The sequence below is a fragment of the Alexandromys fortis genome, unplaced genomic scaffold (genome assembly GCF_014885135.2).
Source record: "Alexandromys fortis isolate MF-2015 unplaced genomic scaffold, M_Fortis_MF-2015_v1.1 scaffold_51, whole genome shotgun sequence".
NCBI classification, from domain to species: Eukaryota; Metazoa; Chordata; class Mammalia; order Rodentia; family Cricetidae; genus Alexandromys; species Alexandromys fortis.
Window position 1 is genome coordinate 2800367 of NW_026067925.1, and position 15906 is coordinate 2816272.

General features: G+C 39.8%; 1 protein-coding gene across 2 annotated transcripts in view; it reads left to right on the top strand.

Annotated features, from left to right (window-relative positions):
• The window catches only part of Fmn2 (formin 2), a 265685-nt gene that overhangs the window by 42345 nt on the left and 207434 nt on the right, over positions 1-15906 (top strand). For both annotated transcript variants that reach the window (XM_050142986.1, XM_050142987.1), the window contains exon 3: positions 9023-9155. In XM_050142986.1, the coding sequence (XP_049998943.1) occupies positions 9023-9155 (133 nt within the window). The remainder of the gene's footprint in view (positions 1-9022; positions 9156-15906) is intronic.

Sequence of the window (15906 nt, forward strand, 5' to 3'; positions counted from 1 at the left end):
TTTCATCCTTGTCAACATATGCTGTGCACATAGGGTAACCATGAGCCAGAAAGACCAGATTTCATCCTGCTCAACTTGTACTGTGCACATAGGGTTAACCCATGAATACTTTCTTACTTTTGCTTTCTTTCTATCTGTTTTGGCTAGTCACTTTGAGATGTCCTTTTGAAATACAAAGTATTGCAAATAGTAAATGCTGGGGATACAAAAATGTTAATAAAATAATCATTTGTCTATTAAACATTCAAAAAATTCTGGAAAAATGTTAAAAGCCTTTGTAATAACATTGACTATAGGATATATATTCTAGATTAAGAATTTTATGTGGCTCTAGAGAGATGTCTCAGAGGTTAAGAGCACTGACTGCTCTTCCAGAGGTCCTGAGTTCAACCACATAGTTGCTCACAACCTCTGTAATAGGATCTGACTGCCTCTTCTTGTGTACATAAAGACAGATTACACAAAAAATAAATCTTTAAAAAATAATTTTATACAATGCTCATATATATGTAACTATACATATCTTTAAAATCTTATATCATTCATCCTAAGCGTGATTTGGTTTGAAGTGATTTAATTGTACCCATGAGTATGCATAAAATGAGAAAGAGACTATTAATGTTAATTATTCCATTTCTTTATTCGGTTCATCTTATCAAATCACATTGTTTTATTGCAGTGCTCATTCCTGTATCTCTGATTGTGCTGAAGAGAGTTTTAAATTGAAAGGAGTTTTCTTGGCTGATCTCTGAGCTCTCCAATGTGGCAACGGAGGTGCTAAATTTTAGTCAAAAATAGAGCTGCTCTTCATTTTGGAGATTTCCTCATCCCTAAATAAGGTGTCAGTGTTCCTAGCCTCGACTCTGCCCTCTGCTGGTCACTTCATATTCTGCAAGGGGACTATTAAGTTCATTTCTAAATTACAAAGTTGTTGGAAGACAAATAAAAATTCTTTATCGTGGAATTTACTAGAAAATTATAGTTTTTATTTTTAAATAAAATGCTTAGATACTTTGAAAAATTAGAGAGAGAGGAAATGTTATATATTTCCCAAGATAATATGGGAAAATAACTGTTTACCGTGTACAGAAGGGGGGAAAAAAAGCAAGAATATTGTTAAGGTTACAGCAATGCTAGGAAAAGCAATTTGAATGGGTGTAAATGCTAATGTTGAAAAAGTAGTCTTTGTCTTTTTTTAAGGGGGTCACTCCACCAGCATCCCTTTGTTTGTTCAGTTAACACACCCCCCTTTCAAAGGAGACAAGTTTTTAATCTAGTTAAATTTGCTACAGTATTGCTCCAGACTTTGTAACTTTTCCCCTTTAAGGAACTATAGGGTGGTTTAACGGGTGATATCAAGACATAAAAGAAAGGTCTCTGATGCTCTCAGAGTAGGCTACCAGGAGAGCTTTGAGGCACATCCCCTAAACATAGTCAACAGCAGTATACATGGGCTCTGTGCTCGTCTCTTCCAGACCCAGGGATAACATGAGCATCGATGAAACCAGACCTTGGCCCCTCCCATGCCCTCAGCTGTCACAAAGAAATTATCAACAAGCATGAGGGTAGTTTGACAAAGTTAAGGTCAAGCAAGATACATAAGGGAGGCACATCTTGTTTCCAGTCTGGGTCAGGTTTTAACTAGGGTTACGCTGACATTTAATGGTAATTTCACACTGAAGTACAGCAAGGGTGTGGGGTTCCATGATAGGATTTTTGTTTGCTTGGATATTGTTTTCTTGAGTCTTGCTGCTCAGGCCGGCTTAAACCCAGTACCTTGGTCCCCTGCCTCAACTTCCTGAATGTTGTAGAGCAGAGAGAATTCATCACGGCTCTTTTAAAACTCTTTTGCTAATACCATTATATCACTGGTAAAAGTCAAGCGAACCTTCATCTTAGATGCCTCTTTTAGTGCCTGTAGTAACCTTCTGGAACTCTTGCACTGAGATGAGATTTACCTCTGTCATCGGGGCCTTGCAGCACCCTTAGAAATATTGCTGGGTTTGTTTTAACTAGGAGGAGACTGCTCATAATTATTAGCAGAGAAATGATTGGATCTTGGGCTGTTAAACTCTACAATGCCTGTTTTGCAGGACTCCTTGAGAGTCTTTTAGGATAATTGTTACGGGCTGTGCATACCAATGTGTAAGGGTTTTAGCAGTCTGTCCAAAGGCCAAGGGACGAGTTCTAAGAGGAGCCTATTTTTGTAGCTTTGGAAAGAAGTGTAAGGTTAAAAACAAAAAAAAGAAAAAAAATGTTTTCACTAACTATGCACCCCATGGAAGGATATGCATGGATGCTACAACTTGGTACCCTGTTTTCAGTTGTTGATTTAGAAAGAACTTGTTCTTGCATGTTGTGGTGATGGGGGTGTGTACCTTATTTTTAATCTGTGGTGATAACAGTAGTCATTCGGTGCTAGGTTTCTCCAAACCTTTGAGATCATCCCTGATCTAAGCGCCCTCCCTGGAGTCTGCTCTATAAGTAGCAGAGTTCTCACCCATCCTCATCTAGTCTCAGCCTGCTTCCTGAGCTGTAAATAGTCACTGACAAGCTTTAATGCTAAATTTTAATTTTAGTTTTGTGGGCTTTTTCTACCCCCTGTGAAGAGACCCAGCAGTTAGCCCTAACGTATGCAGGACTTCTGTTTCCTACATAGTTCAGCTCACACCTTTGAGAAATGTCAGCTCTGGAGTGCCAAGGGCGGGAGTCTCAGAAAACTGTGAACGCAGTTTCCTATGGGGTTTTCTTTTCGTTTAAGGAAATTGTTGCAGGCATTGAGACATCCCTCACTATTGTAAGAACCTTGAGGACAGAAGGAAGACGGTTTCTGTTAACTGGAGCTTTTAGGGTACAGCTTAGACCATGATGCCGTCATACAGTAGGTTGAGTCAGTTGCCACATTTCCTGAATGTGGCCCCACTGGGAAAAGATAAACTAACCGGGACTAGTCACCCCTCACCCCAAATCCATCTTCATTCTTGATGTACTAACTTAGGTTTAAATAGAAGGCATTATAGATGCATAAATAACCACCCTAGTCAAGGTGTGGTTCAGACTTCATCGGCTTAGCCAGCCTCTCTTGTAAGTTGGTCTACCAATTCAGAAATTTGTGAAATCTCTCATTGGGAGACATCCCCGCCCCCATGGCACCTGGGATTCATGTTTTCCCTTCTTTCAGCATGAGACTCTTGGGAAAATTCTAGCTCCTTGTTGTTCATTGTTCCTGCAGTCTGGTAACTGGAGGAAGGTTCCAGCTCCGTGTGCACATTCCCTGACTTTTGTTTCTTCCCTTCTGCAAACGGTGACATCATTGAGAGCAAGATGGAGACAGACTGAGAATTCATCTCTCCAATTTGGGCTGAAACAGTCCATAAGTTCATCTTTCCTGTTTCTCTGTGTGCGCCACTCTCTTTTAATGCTGGCAAGAGTTTAGAACCGGAGCCAGATCATACTGTCAAGGCTCTGGTAGTATGACACAATGTCTATGACATGAGTCATGCTCTCGTTGTGTTACTCAAGATCTCTCAGAACTCTGGATGCTGATGGGACCTATTATTTTCACCAAAAAGCTTCTTGGTTTGAGATTCATGTGCTTTCTATTAATTATGATGAAGCTAACAAGTAAAAGGCAAAGAGGCTACAGTACAAATGCATTTCTACTGGGCCTGCCCATTTAAGAAAGATGCATAGTTGGGGTCTTGGGAGAGCTTCTGCTCCAGGGGCTGAAAGGCAAGAGACAGTTCTCACAGTGGAATAACAGGGCAGGTGTTATGCAGTGCTGCGTGAGGTGACTGGGAAGGAGTATGATCCTTTGCACCTGCACTTCCCGGTCACGTGGGAGCCTGGAAGAGGATGGTACTTTCCTGGCTACTGTGATAAAATAGCAGACAAAGGCAACCCAGGGAGGAGTTAGTTTAGGAGCAGGGTTTGAGTAAACTTGTCATTGTGGGAAAGCCATGGTGGCAGGAGCGTGAAGTAGCTGGTCACATTGCCCTCAGCTGCAGAGCAGGGAGTGATGAATACTGGTTCTGGGGTCGCTCTTACCTCTTTTATTCAGCTTACCTTCCTTCCTGTGGAATGATGCTGTCAACATTCAGGGCGTGTCTCCACCTTAATTAACTTGATCTAGAAACTCCACTAGTGAGTTGCTCAGAGGTGTGTTCCTGTGGAATCCCTTCCCATTGACCCTGACTGTTCGCCTTCACAGCAAAATCAAAAGGCAAGTTGTTTGGGGAAGGAAAACAAACTTCTAAGATTGAAAGTTTCTGTCTATGTGTATTGTCAGTGTCTCTGTGTGCGTATGCCTTGTGAGGTGCCTGTAGAGACAAGGGAATTGGAACGCCTGGAGCTGGAGTTAAAGGTGGTTAGGAGCCACTCAGCATGAGTTCTAGGAACCAGACCCATGTCTTGTGGGTGATCAAGAAGCACTCTGAAAAGTCAAACCATCTCTCTATCCCTGAGAATATTTATATAGGGGCACTGGGCTCTGGACGATCTTGGTGCCTTCAAGAAATGTTGAAGCATCTTGGTGGCAGATGCAGAGTGACTGCAGAGGATGGAGGACAAGGATGGGTAGATGGCAACATAGGGAGGTTCTTCATAGGCACACCAGCTGTCACAGTTCCATCTCGGAACATTTGGAGAGCTTCAAGCCTTATGGTAGCAGATGCAGTTTTTTTTTGCTGTTTGTGAACACTGCTTCCCATCAGACATAAGGAATGCTCCAGCATTGTGGTGACCGTGGAGAAATCTGCACTTGGTGTGAAAGTGTAAAGCCACTAAGATGAATGGGAAGTGAATTCTAGTGCCATATCTAACATGCAAAGCATTGTTCTTTTTGGTGTGCTGAGAATGTGAGGTACTGACCTATCAAAGGTCATGGTTTCTAGTTTGGAAGACTGGATGGGCAATAGTTTATATGTAAGAATTCTCCATAATTCATATTCTTAATTTGTTGACCTATACTTTGTAATTAATTAGTCCATTTAAAAATCATCAGAGCTGAGCCTAGAAAGGCAGAGGGCACAGTGGTCAAGAGTTCCTGCTGCTCTTGCAGACAACACGAGTTCAGCCGGCAGCACAGAAGCCACAGTCAGCTGTAACTCCAGTCCTAAGGGATCTGACTCCTCCCCCTGAACTCTGCAGGCACAACACTTCCATGCACAGACATAAACACACACACACAAACACACAAACAAAAGCAAATAAAGTCTTTTCAAAGATCAGTAGCATAATAAACCTCAAAGCTGGCTGCATGGTTACTGACGTATCAATCCCAATCAGATGCCTTGACTTTAACTAGTGGCTAAAATTGGGCTTCTAAAAGATTGTGTGTGCAGCTGAGAGGAGACTCACATAGAATGAAACATTGAGGCATGTCAAAACCTGCCTTCAAACACTTCTAAATTTGGAAAAATTTATTTTAGGGTACTTAAAAATAAAAAGTGCTGACCTGTTCAAAGCTGTGAGCACCTGCAAGGCAGTTTCTCCCAAGTTGCCCATCATGCACTTCCAGAGGATGAGGGAAGAGGTGTCGCTGCATCAGGAAGATTTTTCTGCAGTGATGTAGGAGACGGTGATGCTGGTGATAGCCTCTCAAACAGGCAACACCTTTGCTTCGTGGAAGGGATTTTAGTTAATTGGGATAAAGCTGCAAGACCAGAGATAGGATGGTAGAGGATTCAAAGTACTCAGTGACGGTCAGTCTTCCTATAAAGGAAGGCTTGCCTCTCAGGGTTTGTCTGCAGAGAAGATAAAACAATTTTTTTTTGAGCAGCAATTTGGAGCTTATCCATCTGCTGAGTAGTTGGAATTGTAGAGGCAGTGAGATATATTAGGATAATACATACATTAACTGCCTAAATGACAGGAAAAACATGAGAAAAATGAGGGCTTATGCCTCCTAGGAAAATGTTCTACTAATGAACCACCTATCCAGCCCTTCAAAATTAATTTAGTTTTGGGGCAGGAGAGATGCCTCAGTCCTTGAGAGTGCTTATTGTATTACCATAGTTCCTGAATTTGCTTCTTAGCACCCACTTCAGGCTGTGCATACACATACACAGATTTACACACACACATTAAAAAAAAAAAAAAACAAAAGAAAACTTTAAAATTCAGTTTTAGGTAGGTGGCATTTTTCCGTTCTGGGAGCTGCTTCCAAATTACCACCTGTATTTAACTGTAAATGTTCAACCAATAGCTCAGACTTATTACTAAATAGCTCCTATATTTTAAATTAATCCGTATTCCTTATTTATGCTCTGCCATGTGGTGGTATCTTTATTAGCATGACACGTCCCTCTTTGCTTCTCTGTGACACCTCTTGACCTCCGACTACACCCTTCTTTTGTCCTGTATCTTCACTTTGGTCACCTGCCTGTACTTTTTGCCTCGCTATAGGCCAATCAGCTTTTTGTTTTGTTTTGTTTTTGTTTTTTTCGAGACGGGGTTTCTCTGTAGCTTTGGAACCTGTCCTGGAACTCACTCTGTAGACCAGGTTGGCCTCAAATTCACAAAAACCCACCTGCCTCTGCTTAGAGTGCTAGGATTAAAGATGTGCATCACCCCTGCCTGGCTTGGCCAATCAGCTTTTATTAGTCAATGAGAGTAAAGATATTCATACTGTATGAAAGGATTGCTCCACAGCAGTTTGAATTATATTACTTAATTTGACTAAAGAGCATTTTTATTCTCTACAGTGAAAATGCATTTTTTTTCTGAAGCAGTAGGTATAAGTATAGCCTACAATATCATGTCCCAGTTATACCGTAGAAAAGAGTTGTTTACGTTTGCTTTCCTCCTGAGAACTAACATTGTATGTGGGCTCATAAATCCATTGCAAGGACTTCCTGTTCTTAGTAACTGTTACTAGGCGAGTAACTCCTTTAAATGTCATTCAGAAATCAGCTTTGTCTGTGGCTATATGCCAAATCATGGTGCTTTGTTTTCACTTTTCTTCAAAATATTGTAGTGGGAAACTCCCAAACTTCAAATCAGATTGGTGTGAAGGTAAGGTACGAATAATCAGGAAATGAGTATACTTACATCTGTGTTTGGCATTATTTATCAAGCCCGTGCAGTATCAAGGTAGCATGGGGCACAGACCTTATTTCCGGTTTACAGAGGGCTCAGCCAGGAAGGTGTTGAGTGCAGAAGCAGAAAGGCCTGAATTTGGGTAACAGGCAGCTATGTGAAAAGCGAGGGGTGGCAGTGTGAGCCTGTAACCCTAGAGCTACAATGGCTTTCCAGGGCAATCTAGCCCAGTCAGCGAGCTTCAGCTTCAGAGAGAGAGAGTCTGCCTCAACAGTGTATGAAGAGAGCAGTATGTGAAGGCGCTTGACATTGACCTCTGATCTCCACATGTGGGCATGCACTTACATGCACATGCGCGCGCGCGCACACACACACACACAGGCACACACACACACTATTGTCATCATCATCATCATCATCATCTTCCTTCTCTGCCCCAGTCTGATCTACCTACTCGAACCTTTTTAGGTCCCTGTCAAACCCTACCAGGGGGCATTGTGACCCAGAATACTCATCCTGTGTTCAGTGCCCGTATGAACAGTCCTTACTTTCTATACCCCTAATGTTGCTGTATCGTTTGTCACCTACAATTTCAGGTGACTGGTCACTGTTTTGTTCATTCTCTTTGGTCCATATATTTCCCATCTCCACAAACTGTATTTCTGCTCAGACTCTTATTCCTGGAATATGTAGTGTTCTTTTCCATGATGTCCTAATCTGGTTTGGCTGATCCTGGACTTGGGCTAGAAAACATTGCTCTTTGGCTTTTGTTCTCTTGGTAGGAATTAAGCAGAATTTATTGTTTCTTTAAGCATTTGGTAGATTTCAGTAGTGAAGTCATGAGGTCCTGGGCTTTTTTTTGTTGGAATTTATTTATTCTCAGTATCCATCATTGGCTAGTGAAGGTTATCTACCCCTTTGTGGTCAGTGTTGGCAGTTATTTTTGTGCTTTTCTTGGCTACAAAATTTTTTGGCCCATTATCACCAATAACATCCAATGATTCCTTGTAATGCCCAGGCTGTTGGGTATAGTTCCCTTTCCAACTCTCATTTTGCTTGTGCATGCATGTATAGCTCGTGTGCATCCTAAAGGGACTGGCCTTGTTCTGAAGTCCTGATGATCAGCTCTGAGGTATAGGTCCCCAAGGGAGCCATCTGGTTTGCCTTCTGGCATGAGGTACACGCAGGAACCTTCTCATTTTGTGTGCTTTATCTTGACTACAGCTGGCGAAGCATTCCTTTGCCATAAGAGCCCTCTGTAATCTTGCTCTTGCCAGGTTCATTGACTTCATCATGCCCTTTCTTTCAACTTCCAATCTAGGTCTCAAGATAAGCATCTATTATTGTCCTTGTGGTGTCCATGTAGAGACTATCCTCTAACTTTCCTGCAAGTATTTAAACAAGTTTTTTTTTTTAATTTTTTTAAGCTCTACATTTTTAAACAAGTTTTTAATGGGACATCATCCCAGTGTGGCCAAACATGCTGGTAGTTCCCACTGATGGGGAAACTGAGAAGAATAATCACTTGAACCCTGGAGTTCAATGCTAGCCTGGTAGATAGTGAGAGAGGACCTACCTGAGAACCCAAAATCAAAGCAAGCCAAGTTCACATCAGCAAAGCTAAAGAGACATCATATTTAGATGGGTTAAAGACCCATTTTCAGTAAGTTGTATAACTCTGCATCTGGAGTGTCTCATGGCAGGCCCATGTAATACTTCTTCTTCCAAAGAGAGACACTTAGGTTTTACAATAATAATAATAGTAATAATAATAATAATAATGACAATAATAATTGGGGCAGATTGAGAGAAGTGGTGTCTTAATGGTTCTATATTGTACAATGTAAGATGCTGTTTGAATGCTTTAGATGTGTCTGCATATCTGCGTGTATTTGAGGGATTTTTTTTTTACATTTTGTAATGTATTAGCCATTTATTTTTCATGATTGAATTGATTTCCTTTTAAATTCCTTTTTAAATGCAGCAAGACCAGCTTTACACCTGGGCTGCAGTTAGTCAACCCACACATTCCATGGACTACAACGAAGGGCGGTTTCCCAGGAGAGAACCATCCAGGCTCCCTGATGAAGAACACAGCCCCAAGGATGTTGATGCAGGTAGGATATGGACAGCCAGCTTTACAAGATTATGTGATGGAATGTGTAATTGCAACACTTGCTTGGGAGTATGTCCCTAGTCTCTTGCAGGTATTTTTTTAAACATATCTCCTGCAGGCAATCCATTAAAATCAATGAGAAGCCTGAGACAATGTTCTTATGGCCGTGTCCAAAGCTTCTGAGCTAGAATATAGAGAAGAGGTAGATGTACTGGGATTTTCCAGTCATTTCTTCTTTTATTGAAGTTTAAGAACGATTGTCAAAAGACACCCACCTACCCACCAGGTTGAAACCCTACATTCTATTTGGGCTAAGAGACCCTCAGGGGATATTTTTCTCTATTATCTCTGAATTTCCTTGCTTAACATTTTCTTTGTACATCTAAACATTCTTTTCTTTACCTATAAAGATAACTGGGAAAGGAAAAATAGTGATGTAAATTACTTAAATCTCACTTTAAAATAATTATAGAATATTCCAATGTGATCTATATTTCCCTGAAAAATTATTAATTTTTCTTTTCCTTTTGTTGTCTTAAACAATTTTGTGTTCTTGGCTGTTGAAATAGGAGCAGCGGGGCTGCATCCCCGGCACCCGGCTGCCGCCCGCGTGGCTAGCTTATGCCCGAAATAATTACATGGAAACTGTATTTTTTAAAACACTGCCTGGCCCGGCTAGTTCCAGCTTCTCATTGGCTAGCTCTTACCTATTGTTCTAACCCATGTCTAATATTCTATGTAGCCCACGAGCTGGCTTACCAGGGAGGATCTTAACCTGCGTCTGTCTGGATCGGGAGAATCATGGCGACTCCTCGACTCAGCTTCTTTTACCCAGCATTCTCTTCTGTCTACTCAGCCTACCTAATTTTCTGTCCTATGAGGGTCGAGGCAGTTTCTTTATTATTAACCAGTGAAATCAACAGATAAGATACAAGACCCACCCCCATCACTTGGCTGGGAAGATAATATGAGACTAGCCTCAGTGTTACTTGGAGAAATTCAGTAGAATGATGGCTTCTTAATAGACTCCAGACTTGGTAAACTGAGCAGAAGTAAGCACCATCTTCTGATATAGAAATGAAGACTAAATGGAACAGCATTGATTCTACCCGCAGATCTTTCCACATCAGGTTTTCATAAGTAATACTGTGGGTTTCAGAGCTTAGGTCTTGACCACCGGCACTGGCTCAGTGAAGGAGAGATGGCTGAAGAAGTTGAATCTGGGCTTGTTGTGAAAGGGCAAAATATAAGACTATGAACCTTGGGCTCTGCGTTACATCAGCTTTGTGACATTAGGCAAATGTCCAGACTGCTGTATGCATTTCCTCATCTATGAAATGTTAATGAGAATAGCATCCGCTGTGCAGCATGATTCGGAGGACTGCATGTGCTCATGTAAAGCATTACAGTACAGAGTCGAGTTCCTGGGCCAATGGAAGTGCTCAGCCTTGTTGCTATAATTATCATTAAAGTTATTTCATGTTATTATCTTCCCCATATCTTCCCTTGAAAACCAACAATGACTCTGTCAATGGTTTGCCAGGCTTCTGCCCACATTTTGAACAGTGTTCCCACACTCTTGTTTTTAATCTCAGTTTCTTGGCAAATGTATTTCATCATGTATTCTTTCAGGCAATGCACCAAATGGGAATCTACACAGTATCCTGCATTTTCCTTTTTAAATTCCCTGTGTTTTGGAGAAACTGTTTAGTATTCACTAATTGGCATATAATCCAATAGAATAAAAAATAAACACAAGTGAGTGAGAGAAAATAGAAAACTATTTCATGTAAGATTCTGTTTACTATAACACTCACAGACAATAGTTGATCAAAGGTCCAGGTAGAATTTCACACATTACAATCTTCAGAGAAAAGAGTTTTGACAGATAGTGACTGAAAATCCAACATATGAATATTGGCGTTGTTGGTTTCTTTTTTTGTTTGTTTGTTTGTTTTGTTTCTTTTGGAAACAAGGTTCTCTGTGTAGCTTTGGAGTCTGTCCTGGAACTCCTTCTATTGTCTAGGCTGGCCTTGAGCTCACCAAGATCCACTTCCCTCTGCCTCCCAAGTGCTGGGCTTAAAGGTATGCACCACCACCACCCAACACATTGTTAGTTTTGAAAAAAAGAAAAACTCAGGTAAAGATTTTGACCCCATTATATGTATGATTATCTTTAGGCTAAAATGCTATTGACTGAACTTCATAGGTACAAATGCAACAGTTTAAATTTCATTCAGAGCCCTTGGAACAATGGTTTCTATCCTTTTCTGCATATGCAACATTGGTTGGCATAATATTTTGATGCCCCTACTGTATATTTTTCAACTTTTCTGGCTGAATTAATAACATAATTCTATAATACTTATGAATAATTTAAAAGAATCTTTAGGTTACTGGAAGAAGTGTCTGGCTGAGAATGAACTAAAAGTGGATACTTATGGGTAGACTAATGAAACTAGATCCCAGTCTTTCCCTACATAAGCATCTGTTCTAAAAAAGATCAGTGACATTAGCATTAGACCCGAGGTTTTGTAACTGTTGTACCCTTCTTAGAGGCACAGGTTAAGTAATGGTTTTGAAGATAGCTTTCCAGTACCTTAGATAGCATTTTAGAACGAAGGATTGCTTGAAATTATAATCTGTACATTCTAGGAAAGTTTCAGCAGAGTGAGATGACAACCTTATAATTAGAAAGAAAATCTTTGCTTTCTTTACACCTGAAAAGGAGAAATATCTATAATATATAAAAACTAAACAAAAAATGGAAAAAAGTCCTTCAGTCGATAAATAGACAAAGGAAAAGAATTTAAAATAGGAGATGTAAATGGTGATTAGAGATACAAAAAAAGCCCTTCAGCTATAGGGAAGTATGCAGGAAAACTGTGCAAATATTCAGTTTCATCATACTTGGAGTTGCTGACTTCATGAAAATATAGTTAATAAATCATAATGAGACTGTAGGAGGGGGAAGGAACATTGTTCACTGTGCTGGCGATGAATTAAAGCAATTGTATCCTTCACAGTGTGTGGAGGGGAGTAGAGATATCATTGGTAAGCATAAGTTTGACTCAATACAAGTATTACATGTTTTCCACTCATATATAAAATCTACATTTAATATATAATAAATGTACATGCAATAGGAGACATGCAAGTGAGTGGAAAGGTTTGTTTAAATGAGATACTGTTGATAGGGGACAATACTGGTTAATTCGGAAGGAAAAGCAAATATAACATTTTTTCTCATGCAGAATGTGTGTGTGCATTCATGCACACTTATGCACACACACACATGTTCAGTGAACACAGATGGGAGACTATGGTGAGGGAAATCTCTCAGTGGGAACTGTAAAGTAGGATAGGAGAGTAAAACAGTAGCATGTGTGTGTGTGTGTTTGTGTGCACATGTATGTGCTCAAAAGTATCTTAGTGAAACCCACTATTTGGTGTGCTAGCTAAAGAGAAATTAGTAGAAATAATAAAAAAGATACAGATGGTCATATAATTGATTTACACATAGTCAAAGAATTAATTTTACTGAAAGTTTGTCTTCTTAGTGGATGGAGAGAAATGAGTAGTTGTAAAGAAGGGATTAGACATGCTCACTTCACTCAAGCCCCTCACCATTCCACGACCATGACACTGGCCAACACAACAAATACAGACAGGTTTGCCTTAAAAAAAAAAAAAGCAGTGAAGGTACAGGAAATCCTGGAGGAATAAAAATAAAACCTTGTGTGTGTCTGTGTGTGTTTGTGTGACTGTGTGTTTGTTCATGTATAGAGTGAGAAGTTGAACAGAAATTTTCCTGGGAAGATCTTCCAACAATGTCTATTTTCTGGCTGAATCAACCGTATTTGTTTAAGAAAACATTTTTTTATTATTATTTAAGACCTTTATTAACAGGTGCTTGCAGTTTGTTGACTTTTTTTTGAAAAAATCAAGTTGTAAACTTTTTATTACAAATGAAAAATGAAGTTCTTAAAAATCTTAACTTGACCAGATATGAAACAATTTAAAAACCATTAAAGGTGTATTGAGAAAAACCAGACCTTTTTTTTTAAAAAAAAAAAAACCACATTTGTCATTACCAAAAAGAGACATCTTTAGGTAAAAATAATAAAAACCCCATGCTGCATAGATAATGCAGATAGTTCTAGCGTATCTGATCAACGGGCAAAAAGCAAGCACTTAAGGTCTTCAGCTCCAATCATTTAACAGCTTAGGAATATCTAAGATGCACAAAAGGAACACAAAGGGAGATGGATCAAATGAAAAGAATCTAGGATGAAGTAAGAGAGTGAGTCTGGGTAAGGTCAGCTCACTGCAGTGTATCTCGGAAGAATCTGCAATATTTTAAGGTCATCAGAAATGGATTCCTTCATTTCAGAGTGGAAAGGGGAGCATGAGCGATTGTGTGCCATTTCACTCGTCATAAGGCTAAAGCAACAGTTGCTTAGGGAATCACAAATTTTCTAGCCTCTAATATCCAAATAATGTCGCTGATGGTCCCTATGAAGGATTTTAGAGGTCTGGAGAGATGACTACGTGGTCAAGAGTGCTTGCTGCTCTTCCTGAGTCTAGCGTACAACAGTTCACAACCACCTATAAATGTGAGATCCAGGGGTTCTAACACCCTTCTCTATCCTGCACAGACAACCGCACACGTGAGACTTTCACAAAACCAGATATACGCATGAACACATAAATCAAAACAAAGACAAATCTCAAGAGAGATGTTGTGTGGTGTACTGCAATGTGGTATCACTGGCCCATTTCTGTGTTTTCTCCAAATGTCTTGACACTGTTTAGCTAATGAACTAATGCAGGAGTACCAAGGATGCAGTGCTGTGCTCTGTCTCCCTGTGCTTGTCACACAATCCAGGGACAGAAGGATGGATTGTGTTTCTGAGTATTGGTGTGTGTGTGTGTGTGTGTAGGGGTGTGTCTTATATTTTCCCTTTTGCCAGCTAGGTCCTCAGTGGGGATATCTTTTGTTGGCAGTGATGAGATGACTCTACTACCAAAGAAACAAACAAGAACATATGGATGAGCCGCCTATTGGACCATGTTAAGCTCTCGCTCCATTTATACCTGTTATTAGAATTAAATCATCAATCCTAAAAAAGACTACAATTAGAATGCATGCAATTTAAATTCTGTTCAGTAAATTATCTGTTTCTTAAATTAACTAGATTTGAATGAAGTTGATGTATTTCAGTAAGAAAAGATGAAATCCAGGGAATTTTAACTGTGCACATTACTTACAGTATAAATATCTGCTTGATGTATTTTGTATTTTAGGACTGTGATTTATTTTATTTCCATTTTTAGGAGAGAGACATATGCTGCCAATCTTACTGCCTTCTCTTTCTGGTAGTCAGGAGTAGCCGTTCACACCTGTGGTCCACGCTTGGGAAGTGGAAGCATTTGGATCATGATTTTGAGGATCATGAGCCTGTGTTCTAGAGTGAAGCCCTGTCTCTAAGCATATAAACAAACAACAGATTGCATCAAATTATGCTTGGATGAACCCAACGACTTTAGATTATGCTTAGAATTTTGTGAGGTTATTTAAAAAATACAGAACATCAAAAGATTTGTGAAGGATGCTCTTTCTTCCTCTTTGCTTTAAGCCAAAATGGTATAGTTTTTAGTTGTTTTTGTTTGTTTTTCAAAGGGACAATGGAGGTGGCAGTTCTCTATGTGCCTTCAAAGTGCAGTCACTGTGTTGACTCTGTAACCATTCTGGTATTTAATGGAGACACTTTCAGTCTAAGACCTGGTCGAAAGTGAGTTTGAAAAGAAGACTTTGGGTCGTAGATTGAGGGAAAAGTGAGAAATAGGTGTGTTGCTTTATATAAGGGACAGTCACTGGGATTGAGGAAGCACAATATAGGACCGAACTGAGCTGCTTTCTCAAATCCACCTGCCTAGTGAGGGGGTCTTGAGTTGTCACTCACAAGGGAACCATTTTATTCTTGTGTGGTATCATTTCTTACCCACTTCATGGCACGACACTTTTGTTGTTTATAATTCTTTTTGCTCTTTTTCCTTCCAGTATTTTTTCTCTCTTCTAGTCTAATATTTTCCTTCATCTTCATATTTCGACTACTTTTGATCTTAGTTCTCAATTTATTTTCACTGTATGTCTCAGGGGAGTAAATTCATTTGTACTTTTTATCTGAGTCTCTAGATTCCTATATCCTAGCTTGTGACCTTGCAGGGTATTTTGAAATATGAATTTTTCTTTGCTATTTTAACACAGAGTTTCGGCAAAAGATCAATAGGAAAGATGGAGAGAAAGAGAATGGACCCAATCTAGGCACCTGCTGGATGGGATAGAGGGCAGCTGAGAATGTGAGTGTAGGGGTTCACAATATCTGACTGATGATGAGTCTGATAGTCTTCTGATTATATTATTCAGCTCAACACACTCGTCAACATTGCCTACCCGAGTCTGGAAGCTGTCTTTTGTCGATAGCTTACCAGTTCAAGAACTACAAAGAGAAAACAACAACAACAACAACAACAACAACACAACTAACAATCCTTATGTACATATCTGATGTAAAAACAAACAAAACAAACCCTAGAGTATAAGAAGGAGAACTATAGATCTTACTGTAATATTTAAGAAGACAGAAGAAGAAAAGTTACTTCCCTGCATGTCCTCTCAGCAGGGACTGTCTGTGGGTCTCTATTTGGGAAGAAGTACAAGAGATGGAAGCAGATTTGGGATTCCTTTA